Source organism: Heptranchias perlo, chromosome 18 (genome assembly GCF_035084215.1).
Source record: "Heptranchias perlo isolate sHepPer1 chromosome 18, sHepPer1.hap1, whole genome shotgun sequence".
NCBI lineage: Eukaryota > Metazoa > Chordata > Chondrichthyes > Hexanchiformes > Hexanchidae > Heptranchias > Heptranchias perlo.
This window is the reverse complement of record NC_090342.1, coordinates 34,424,933-34,437,458: the sequence shown is the minus strand read 5'-3', so window position 1 is coordinate 34,437,458 and position 12,526 is coordinate 34,424,933. Positions and strand designations below refer to the sequence as shown.

The 12,526-nt window shown below is 43.7% G+C and overlaps 1 protein-coding gene across 1 annotated transcript in view; it reads right to left on the bottom strand.

Moving 5' to 3' along the window:
* LOC137334998 (bcl-2 homologous antagonist/killer-like) overlaps positions 1-12,205 on the bottom strand; it is a 33,250-nt gene extending 21,045 nt beyond the window's left edge. The window contains exons 1-3 of the mRNA XM_068000087.1: positions 12,115-12,205; positions 11,989-12,019; positions 8,578-8,665 (exon numbers count right to left, since the gene is read on the bottom strand). Coding sequence (XP_067856188.1) covers positions 8,578-8,653 — 76 coding nt within the window. The 5' untranslated portion in view covers positions 8,654-8,665; positions 11,989-12,019; positions 12,115-12,205. The remainder of the gene's footprint in view (positions 1-8,577; positions 8,666-11,988; positions 12,020-12,114) is intronic.
* Between the last annotated feature and the right edge of the window lie 321 nt (positions 12,206-12,526).

The following is a 12,526-nucleotide window of genomic DNA, read 5'->3' as shown; positions in this document are numbered from 1 at the left end:
CTTGATCTCGAAATACTTAAATCTGATTCGACACTCTTAGCTCATTTTCTGGTCTGAGCATCATCAAGGAGTGAAGCACTGAGCAGGGGCACCCCACTGGGAAAGAGAGAATTTAAAGAGACACCCATGTCTGGCTGCACCCACACCTCTTGTTGGTTCACTATTAGAAGCATTGGCAATGGCATAGGAATAGAGCATGTACCCACCAACTGGCATCAGGGCAAAGAGATTATATGGAAAAATGGGAAACATACTCAAAAATACCCCATGAAATAAAAAGTAATAAAATAAAAGATTCAAGGTCCTACCTCAAAATTAAGAGCAATATATTATACCCTGTAGCCTACAAATCCATGGTTCACAAGTAGACTAGGCAGTGTAAATATATGTGTAACAAAGGCTGGAGGTTCAAATTCTGAGTTTGTTTGAATATCAATGCAAATGTAGGCAGATGCACACAGTGCCTAGGGAGGTCCAACTGACACAGGCTATTGATCAACAGGTCCTAGCGCAAAGGGTTTGTTTGCTTTCAGAACAGCAGTTGGCTTTCTGTAGTGCTTCCTAGGGGCTGATTGATTATTTTAAGTTCTTAAAATACAACATTTCATTACCCGTTTTAATATAATTCAGAATTTAGAATGCGTTTAATAGTTGCTAATGCATTAATCTATCTTTATTTTAAATCAAAGGAACAGAATGGGTAGTGCAAGTGGAAGTAAATTTATTTCGACAACTGTACCTCAACACTACAGCTAGGCCTCATTACAACAGACTTAATTGTTACAGCTAAAGATGAGTATCAAATAGGTCACTGAATAACAGGCTAGTTATATTGCAAGTGCTGGTCTCGGAATTGTTCCGATCGCGAACACAGGGTCCGTGTAGAGGAGTTAGATTGCTGGTTCCTCAATCTTCGCCCAATTCTTGCACACGTGCATAGAGCTCCAATTACTGTTTACCTAATACAGGTTAAATGTTACTGTTAGGAGAAAGTCATTGGGCATCATTTTAGCACCCGCTATTGGGTGCATTCCTGGCGGGGGGGGGGCTCCGAAAATCAGGGAATCCCGGAGCGGGACCGGAGCCCGGCTCCAACCCGCCCACTTCCGGGTTCCCCACTGACGCGCCGGCGTGCACGCGCGCAGCCCCCGCAGGTGGGAATCCCGCAGGCAATTAAAGCCAGTGGGATGCCACTTGAAAGTATTTATGCTGCTCGTTCAGGTCGTTTACAGACCTGATTGAGCTGTTTTATTAGGAGGGGTGGGATTTTACACTGAACTGAGACTGTTTCCCATACTGGGGGAAACACTCCCAGTTCAAACGGAGGTGTTGCAGCCAGCAGCCTGTGGCAGCTGCAAAGGTGCATTCGACAGGTGGCCACTCCATCACATTGGACAAAGTTTGGCCTCCACCACCCTCCTCCTAACAAGAATATTCACCGACCTGGAACCGCAACCCCGGTGTGAGGACACACTTACCTACCTTGCGGACCCCCTCAGATGTACATCTTCCGGATGGGGGCCGCCGTAGCTGCAGTCATGACCTCCTCGGAGGGCGAACAGCATCACCAGCCTCACCAGCCTCGCCGTCCACGTCGTCCACCTCTGACACGTGGAGCTCCACAACAGAGTGCTGTGACACATCCACCTGCACAGCAGGAGGGAGGGCAACCGCAGAGAGAGATGCATCGCAGAGGGCACTACCCTCGCCACAGGGTCCACAGACCGAGGATTAGCTTCCTGGACCTCTCTGAGCAGCAGTGCACACGGAGGCTGAGTCACTTGACATGTAGTCGTGGACATCTGCAGCCTCCTTCATGCCGAGCTGCTCCCGGTTGGCCCGAGCACCATCTTCTTACCTGTCGCTGTCAAAGTCACCACTGCCCTCAACAACTTCTCCTCCGCATCCTTCCAGGGTGCCACCGGGGACATCGCCGACGTCTCTCAGTTGTCTGCACAAAAGAGCCCTGCAAATACACCTACACCCACTCTGCAGTGACACAATGTTGTGGGTCTTCATTGTGATCCTCAGGAAAGGGCTTTATTGCACAAACCAGACAAGATTCGCAAAGACGTGGTAGTAGTGGTGACAATATAATATGTAATGTGAGTTGGTCAGAAATTCAATATAAGTAAAAACCATGACAAACCCTCAAACACCCTTGTGCATCCCCTTCATGCTCACGACACATTTGCCTTACGCTGCCTACTGCACATATGTGATGCATGCCCTGTGGCTGCAGCACAGGTAGTGGCAGGTTGAGTGAGGCTGACTGTGAAAGAGATGCACGAGAGGGTGAGTATGAGATAGAGCCATGAGATTGTATGAGGATTGGGTTGAGTGGTAGTGGCGGGATGAGTACTGGCGAGGTGAGTAAGTGCAGGTAAGATGAGGATGAGGTTTGAGTGGGTATGAGGGGTGATGTGACAGAGTAGTGTTGGCAGTGCAGAAGGAGGTGTGGGGTGGGGGCGGTGATGTGGCAGACGGAGTGTAGGGGAAAGAGTAAGTGTACTCACTTTGGCTGACCTACTGAGATCATTGGAGCGCCTCCTGCACTGTATGCAGGTGGGCGATATGTTGGTGGTGCTGGTGACCTCCTCTGCCACCTCGAGCCAGGCCTTCTTGGTGGCAGAGGCAGGCCGCTTCCTCCCGCCCACCGGTGGGGGGGGGGGGGGGGGAAATCTCTGTCCTCCCACTCCTCCACACCCCATCTAATGATACCTGGAGTGAGGCATCATTAAACTGGGAGCAGCCTTCCCCTTGGGCTGCTCCATGCTGTAATTTTTGCTATTTGTTGCAGCATCTCTCAGTGGAGGACTGTCCCTTTAAATAGGGCTCCTCCAGCTGACAGAGCTTACTGCGCATGCGCAGCCCGCCGCACAGATCAGCAGTGGGGAACCCGGAAGACAAGGTAAGTGGATCCAATTGGGCTGCGATTGCACGGGGGGCTGACTAATTTCACCGGGTGCGTTACCCACGCGCCCAATAGCCCCCCCGCCGCGAACCCGCAGCCCTGCTAACATCGAGCCCATTGTGACTGCTAGCTCTCTGCTGACATCAAACACTCTAGACATTATGTTTATAGTTCCCCAGGTGATCCAATGAACTTTCTACAGTCTTAAATCTCCTGGAAGTAGTTGCACAACTCTTGCCATAAAGTAGTCTGCATTCTGATCACATGCTTGACTTTTGGCTTTCCATTAATGTACGTCCAAAACCATTTTACACCGACACAAACCCAGGAGAATAAATCAGCATATGAAATGAACACTGAGTTCAAAGAAACCTAAATATGGTTCAAATCAAACTTTTTTGGGTTTGGTGCCACCAATGCCTTTTAAAATAAAATGATCCTGCGCACATAAATTAATCACATTAGCTGGCATCTGACAATCTGTACCTGCCTTCACTACTGCAATGTCCTGCTTCGTATTCAATTTCAGTTTGAAGCAGTTTCTGGAGTATACCTTGTGGGTCAGAATGTTTAGAGATAATTCATTACAGTCAATTACCATTTATTTTTGTCTCATTGCAGTGCACTATCACAGAGCTGAGCAACAGCATCATTGACACAAGTTGATTAGAAATCTTAATCTCACGTGGGTAGGATATAGCACAAAACTCACAAGGTGCTGAACACTAGCTCACACCTGCTGGAGACACATTAACTTGGGCTTGTGTTTGATTTCTTCTGCAGACCATCTGTTGAAAGACATTTTTGTAACCATTTTGTATACTTCATTTGAAATGAAGTTTCCCATTCCATTTCCCACCCTAGAAGGTGGGCAGGTGACCGTCTCCCAGTCTTGAGCCTTTGACTCTGCCTTTACTTTGGCTGGCTGCTGAAAAGCTGATTCGCCCATTCGAACAGCCTGTCCTTATGATACCATTAATGAAAGGGAATGAACCAGGACAGTGTCACAGACTGTAAACAAAGGCAGCACCAAAGAAGTCATCAGCTACGATACTTATCAAATTGGCATATACCCAGCAATAACAATGTGACAACAGTCAACAGTTTACTGTCTCCAAGAACCACATTCCCCTTACATCTTGCAGAATGTAAGTATTCTTATGCCCGTTATTATCTTTGAAAATATTTACCTGCAATAACTATGAGAAAGCTGCGTGTGGCTGCACTAATACAAGTTCCACTATCCTTTTCCTAAAAAAAAGTATAATCCTCAAAAGGATTTTTGTTTTAGTTAAGGATTAACATCCCCTATTTCTCAGCTGGAATCCCCAGGTTACACACCATCATCAGTCAAGAGGGCGGGCAAATGAACTGATTCCAAACCGCTGCCAATGCCAATCCAAAATGTCTACAAGGATCTGTTAGACAGTAGCGTAGGGATGACTGTCTCCAACTTATTCCTGCATCCTTTTGGAGAAGCATCTGGCCTATACTGGGATTTCCACAGTGCCAAGGCTGAGATTAAGAACTCAACAGAATGTGACACTGAATTTGCTTCCTGCCACTCCTTGGAGTGGTACATCGGCACTCCAATGTACAGCACCAACCAAAAGACAACTCGGACATGCAGCTTACACCTTCTGAAACTACAAAACTGCATAGGACTCAAAAATGTAACTGTGCTTTATGCTATGAACTATCAGCTTGATTGTAGATAAGGACTTACAGTTTGTAAAACAGAAATTCCTGCTGACACTGTCACTAATGATAGAAATGTGTCTGCACAAGCCATTGTGCAGCTTGGTTAAGCCGACCTGGAGCAAGTAACATTTACATGTGTAACAATGGCTGTCTAGAACCCGTTCACATCCCATTGTCCTCCTGCAAGGGGTGGGGGGCGGGGGGGGGAATTATTTCGTTGGTGTGCTATGTGCACACTACAAAATCTTAGAGGCACAACAAAATCTTAGAGGCTTTCATTATAAGCAGATTTACAATTTGATTACACAAAGGAAATCTTCCCCCTGATGTTTTTGATGGCCTGTAAAATGACAAAGCTATTGCTTTAATGAAACGAAACGTTAACTGTTTCTTTCTCCACAGATGCTGCCTGACTTGCTGAGCTTCTCCAGCATTTTCTGTTTTTATTTCAGATTTCCGGCATTCGCAGTATTTTGCTTTTGCGCAGATCTATCTCAGTAAATGACTGTGAAGGAAAGCTCTGGCACAATGTATAATATTTGAACTTGCTCTCATCACCACAGATTTGGTTTTGTTTAAAAAGTAGTGCACTAGTCAATGCAAATAAAAAACAAATGTTAAACAAATCCTGGCACCAGCACTGGGTTTTTGCAAGTCCAAGGATCACGTGTGCTAATTCCCTAGCTAATGAAGATGACATCATCTCGTATTACAGTAAACATCGCTCTTTATAAGGCCTGATATCTGTAATGCTTAGTTTCCCATCATCTGACTGAATGCGTTTTGTTAATGATTTGTGTTCACATTATGTTGGAATGAAGAGTTGGCTAAGGATATAAGGCTAAAAGCTATTTGCTTCTGGAGAAAAGTCATGTATCCTAATGCAGATAAAAGGGCAAAACTACATGATCCTAAAAATAAGTCTGACAAAATGTGATTTTTGGTTTCACACCAAGATAATTTTTTTAAAGTAATGAGACATACAAAAATATGCAACACTATATTACCTTCCAAACAGAAAGCAACAAGTCTGAGTTTCAGCAATATATCTTACTGCCTACTTTACATAGTTAAATTTCATCAGTTCTTAGCCAGGATTTGCTAAGCAGAAATAAGGTGGTCCACCTCATACTGGGTGGAGTGGGGGATGGAAGAGGCACTGGTTGGTTCTGCCTGAATTGTGCCTCTTGACAATAGACTATGGCCTAGACTGTGCCATACTCCTGCCTAGAGCAGGATATGCGATGGGGAGAAACCTGCAAATGAAGAAGTGGAAAAAATAGAAAGATTTATTTTCCTAAGTTCCAAAAAATGTTTGCATTTTATGTTTATGTTTATGTTTTAAATTTACAAAAAAAGTGTAATTGCATACAGTAAAAACGAGACACTTCAGTAGTGCTTTATTATACTAGACCGTACTATTTTCTATGTAAATAGCTGTGAAAAATACCACAAAGACTGCAGTGGTTCAAGAAGGTATCCCATTACCAGTGTCTCAGGACAACTAGAGATGGGCCACAAGTGCAGCTTTGACAGTATTGGCTATATCCCCTGAAAAATATTTTTAAAAGCTGCCAAAAAAATTGCTGTCAAGTCATGTGCATTGTAAGAGTGAGCTTAATTATTCTATTTTAGTGTTACGATTTCAACAATGCAAAAACTATCACATAGAGATCAAACCTCTTCTCAGAGTGAAAAACAGGAGCTAATTGGGATTGGAAATTCAATAGTCTAATACTTAGATAGTGTTGAACTACCAGGATACTGTGACTTTTAACCCCATCCAATGAAAGTTAGGTCATGAGTCAGGGGACAAATTGAAAACATGTTTCATTCCTCACCAAGTATCCCTTACCATAATGAACACAAATATAGTTTTACATTTTAAAGTATATATTTTACAGTCTAGTCCAAGAGTTTTCAACTCTTCAGTTACAATTCTTTTTTGCTTACTCCTCCCCAGTAGTTTAGTTTGATTTTAAATCTTGTACGAGGCTAAAGCTTCATTTAAATAATGGAATTGATTATCACGCGTGAATTTAAGGATTATCTGTACAACAATAATTTAACTAACGGCAGTCAACATGGATTCAGAAGGGGTGATCCTGCCAGATCAACCTCCTCGAATTCCAAGAGGGAGTGACAACCCAAGTGGGAAGACTTTGACATCCAAAAGGCATTTGATAAAGATCCACATGAAAAGCTATTAATTAAACTCAATGCTGTGGGAATTCAGGGTGAACCCTGGGAATTAATAAGAAATTGGTTGAAAGGTAGGAAACAATGAGTATTCATTAGAGGATTTGTGTCAGAGTGAGGAAGGAAGTAGTGAGTGGGGCACCTAAGGGCTCAGTGCTGGGACCAATACTGTTTCTAATTTACATAAATTAAGTGGATTCAGAAACTTAATGCAAGGTTATCAAATTTGTAAAAGATACCAAACTAAGAGGAGCGGTGGAATCAGAGGAGACAGCTTAGAAATTACAGATTGAGTTGGATAAAATATGCAAGTAGGCTGAATAATGGCGGATGAAATTTAATGTGAGTCATGGGTTCAAGCCCCACTCCAGAGACTTGAGCACATAATCTAGGCTCATCCTTCAGTGCAGTAATGAGGAAGTGCTGCACTGTCAGAGATGCTCTCTTTTGGATGAGACATTAAACCGAGGCCTTGTCTGCCCTCTCAGGTGGACGTAAAAGATCCCATAGCACTATTCAAAGAAGAGCAGGGGAGTTCTCCCGGTGTCCTGGCCAATATTTATCCCTCACCCAACATCACCAAAAAAACAGATTATCTGGACGTTTATCTCATTGCTGTTTGTGGGACTTGCTGCATGCTAATTGGCTGCTACATTTCCCAACCTAACAACAGTGACTAGACTTCAAAAAGTACTCCACTGGCTGTAGAGCATTTTGGGACATCTTGAAGTTGTGAAAGGAACTATATAAATGCAAGTTCTTTCTTGCTTTAATGCAAACAAGTGTAAAGTGCTACACATAGGAAGGGAAAATAGATGCATACTTCACGAATGGTGTTAAAATAGCTGAGGATGAAAGAAACCGAGGAATCTTAGTAAATTCAATGCTAATTATGTCTAACCAATGCAGAACAGTAATGAATAAAGCCAATAGGATGTTGAACTACATAGTCAAAACAGTAGAATGTAAATCAGAGGAAGGAATGATCAAACTTTATAGTGCTCTGGTCAGACTACACCTTGAAAATTGTGTCCAGTTCTTGTCTACAAGAAACAAGAGAGACATTCAAGTACTGGAGGCAATTGAGAGAAGAACTATGAGGATCATCCCTAGTTGTTAATTGTATCCATGTGATTTATATCAATTAGTGTTTAATTGTATTCAGGTGGTGCGTATCAATTGGGAACTCTCTTGTATCCATTTATGAGAGAACTGATCTAGGGTGTGGCGTGGGTGTAAAGTGGAGCTCTGTAAATAAAGGCTTGGAAGCAACTGAAGACCAGGCTCTAGTATTCTATCCTTCACCACCTGGCTATCCAATTTATAACACTAACGTCAGGGTTCTGAGTTATGAGGAAAGATTGGAGTAACTTGGGCTTTTCAGCCGAGATGGGAGGCATCTGAGAGATGATTTTATCAAAGTGTATAAGATTGTAAAGGATATAGAAAAAGGTATATTATTTAAACTGTGGGCGTAAAACGAGGGGTCACGTGTTCAAACTAGTAAAAGGTACTTTTAGGACTATCAGAAATTCTTCTTTACACAGAACTTGATCAACATGTGGAATAAACTCCAGAGTAGTGGAGGCAAAAACCCTGGAATCATTTAAGAAGCATTGGATGTTACATTCGGATCTCTCTGGATGGATGAATTAAGATTGACCTTCCTCATCTGTAATTATCTTGCATTGTTGATGTACACTTCAAACGACTTGACTTCTAAATGCCTGCCCGTTATTCAGTTTACATGAACGGAGACAAACCTGTATCAACCTCACTTGTCTTCTTTTCATGTGATGAACATGACCTGCATGGATCACCACTGTTTCCAGTTGCCATGATGTTGCAATTCTGTTAAAGGGAAACAGATTGTCTCAAATAAGGTGTTTAATTAGAAAACAGTGTAACTACACCTTTAAAGTAGCTTTTTATAAACACCAGACTGCCACAGCTTTCTAATTTGAACAGCTAGCATTTTAGAACAGTTTTTCTTCCTTTTCAGGGATGTTATCTGTGTGGAATTTACTCCAATTCCTATGAAAATGATTATAAAATACATCTTCTGCAGGCTAAACTTCCCAGAGAAGACATTCCCCCTCTCGAATCTCTCCACCCCCAGCATACAGCCTCACTGGAAAAAAACAAACATGGGCTGAAAATCCAAAGGTCACAATCCCAGTGGCCTCCAGTGTTGACCCTGCCAGTGGAAGTGCAGCCAACTACCATGGAGCAGGCAGGACCAAGTGCCACACTGGATGTATCTCTGATGCCTGCCTACCCACAGTTGCCAGAAAGCCCATGTCCGCTTGTGGGGGCAGGATTTGCCCAGGCACACCCCACCCTTGGCCATGGTCCTCTATGCTCCTTGAGCTAGGGAGCTGACCTGAAAAAAATAATTAAAATTGCCTCTCTTCAGGGGTCCAAGGCACTTGCCTGGCCTGAACACACATTCAACGTCATGGAGGCCAATATGCCTCCATTCACTCAATGTACTGGCTTCCACTAATACGTCAGGTCCCTGTCATAGAATCATAGAGAGGTTACAGCACGGAAGGAGGCCATTCGGCCCATTGAGTCCATGCCAGCTCTATGCAAGACCAATCCAGCTAGTCCCACTCCCCAGCCCTTTCCCCGTAGCCCTGCAGATTTTTTCCTTTTAAGTACTTTCCAGTTCCCTTTTGAAAGCCACGATTGAATCTGCCTCTGCCTCCAAAACCCACCCACCCCCCCCACACATCCCCACCCCATGTTACCTTTGGTTCTTTTACCAATCACCTTAAATCTATGTCCTCTGGTTCTTGACCCTTCCACCAATGGGAACAGTTCCTCTCTACCTATTCTGTCTAGACCCTTCGTGATTCTGAATACCTTTATCAAATCTCCTCTCAACCTTCTCTGTTCCAAGGAAAACAACCTCAGCTTCTCCAGTCTATTCACATAACTAAAGGTCCTCATCCCTGGAATCATTCTAGTAAATCCAGTACAAGGAGTGGGAATTCCCAGTTTAGGGCGTACCCATCCCAGCTCCGCCTCTTAGCCATTATTTACCTTGGATGGAAAATCTGCTTTTTAAAAGGTAACCAGAAAACTCCTGGAAATGACAGAGACCCAGTTGCATTGGGAGACCAGTAGAAGCCCCCTTCCTAAGGAATTTCAGGGCCCTGCACAAACCCTCATTAATCAGGGGTGCTGTTTTGGGCCCCATCTGCTTGTTTCAGTGGTTCAAAGAATTTAAAGGATCCCACTGTACTGTGCAAAGGAGAGTAGGGAGTTATCCCAGTGACTTGGCCAACATTCCTCCTTCAATCAATACCACAAAAACACAGATTAATTGCTCATAACTAATGCTTAGTTATGAAACTTCGATGTACACAAGTTTATTCACATAGTGAGTGCACTTCAAAAGCATTTTGAAGCAATGTGAAGCATTTTGGAACATCCTGAAGATGCAATAAAGCACTGCATAAATTCAAGTACTTTCTTTCAAGTGATGCCCATGTTTTACCAGGATTTTCATGCATATGTACACTGAGTCACAATATCAATAGCAACTCCTAAAATATAAATCCCACTGAAACCCACTCAAAGGTTTGTTTTAATGGTGAAGTATACATCATTTCAGATTTCCAGCATCTGCAGTATTTTGCTTTTGATGTGTATTCTTACGTTGGCTGCAGCCTAACAATACAACATCCAGTAACTGATGACATGATGTGACAATGGGACAGTGAGTCTGCCAGCAATGTTTTGGTAAGCTGCCCAAATAAACATGGCTAGCATAACTGGAGTAATAATATTTAATTTTGTAAAAGACCTGGGGCAGCAGTGAGGTACTATATAACTAACCTTCCTGTCCCCAGGCCAGGTGAAGACACATCAACCAGGATATCCATTCCTGATTACAATCCAAGGACGACTTCTTCAAGGTGTGGGTGTGTCAACATCAGACACACCCACACCTTGGAGGAGATCAGGCTTGGCTGTGATACCCTCCACAAATAGTCAGCTGATACTGTCTAGGTTCACACTTAAAAAATGGCCACTTGGGTGAGGTTCTGGCAATGGCTAACACGAGAGACCTCGGAATTAGCAAGTGCCTTCAGGACATATTACTGGGAAAAATATCAGAAGGCTGTTAGAGAACAAAGTAGCTGCTAATCATTCCCGAATGTCAGAATTGCACCATCACCCCCATCCATTCCAACTAATTTTGGAAAGGAGCCAAGGTTTTATATTTAAAGGTTTAAAGTGGGAAAAAAGAGAGATGTGAGGCACAGGGTATGCCAACACCAACACGTGGCACTTAGTGACAGGTCTATAACCATGTGGTTAGGTCTGGATCGCAACTGGCACCAGGGAGAAACTCAGCAGGAACCAGGCACTTCTCCCCAGTAGAGGTAGAGACACTAGAGAAAAGGTCACGCTCAAACATCTCCACCTGGCTGTCTGCCCAGTGACATTGGCAGAAACCATGTTGGGATCAGGTTTCCAGTTTATCCTCTCAGGTAGGCCGACTATGTGGAGGCTGCAGGAGAGGAAACATAAATTAACCAAAGGAGAAATGGGGGGAAAAAAAGAAAATTCTTTCTGTAATTTTAGAAGGCAAAAAAAAGTAATTCATCAAATTACTTTGCCCTGGGGTCGGGACAATTCCCTCCCCCCAACTTGTTAATTTGAGCCTATTAGACCTTTGTATTTCCATTGGTATAAAACTATTAAATAATTAGTGTAATCGGTGGATAATTTCAAAATTAAGCATTTATCTTTTTGTTTCAGCCGAGATTAGGGTGTGAAACAAAAAAGGTGATAACGCAACATGTAAAAAAGAACATTCATCGAGCTCCATTCTCATCAAAGCACCGGGCGGTGAGAGGCTGCCTGCAGACTCCTGGGGTTCCCCCACCCTCCCCGGATCTACAGGTCAGAAAGAAAACGCCAGCGTGGCGTGAAACTAAGTATATTAAAAGCCCATGGGCCTGCCGGCCTCTAGCTCCACCTTTGGGATTATCTCCATAAATCCCACCGCACGGGCTGAAACCATCGACCAACTTGGTCATTAACTTTTCTTTGTTCGCGCGGTGATCCCGGTGCGGAAAACCCCAGAGAAGCAGAGCGGCGCACCAACCTTTCCCCAGTCAGCAGCTCGTACAATAAAACACGATGATGGTTCTTACCCTGTTAAAAGTCGGGATAGCGACAGCCGCCCTATAGGAACAATAAAATGTAGCAAATTAAATTGTAATCGGTTATTATCGAACGATTTGTTTTTATTTTCCGTGCAGAAAGCTGGCGGTACTCACAGCAGCGTCACTCTCAACCAGCCGGTTTGGGTTCTCACTGTCTCACCTGCAGGCTGCACCTGGACCTATTGCACCTGAGCAAACAGTGATGTCACCTCCCATCCCTTCCACACAGCATTTCAGGAAGGTAACTGCAGCAGTCAGTGCTGACTGATCGCGTGTCTCTCCTGCTCGCCACACTACTCCATTCGGTCAATTGCTTTTCCCAACTGTTGCAGGCAGATCCTACCAAAACATCCTCATACCCTCTGGGGACTCACAACCCATGGATATCTATTTTTAAGAGTCTATAGAGCTAAAACTGTCATTATTTTCGCTTCTGTTTCTCTTTTTCTTTGTCTCCTGTGTTTCTCTCTGCTTCACTTTTAACAGCCTGGTTGAAATAAGCGGCACAGAGGACTGGCGCAGTATG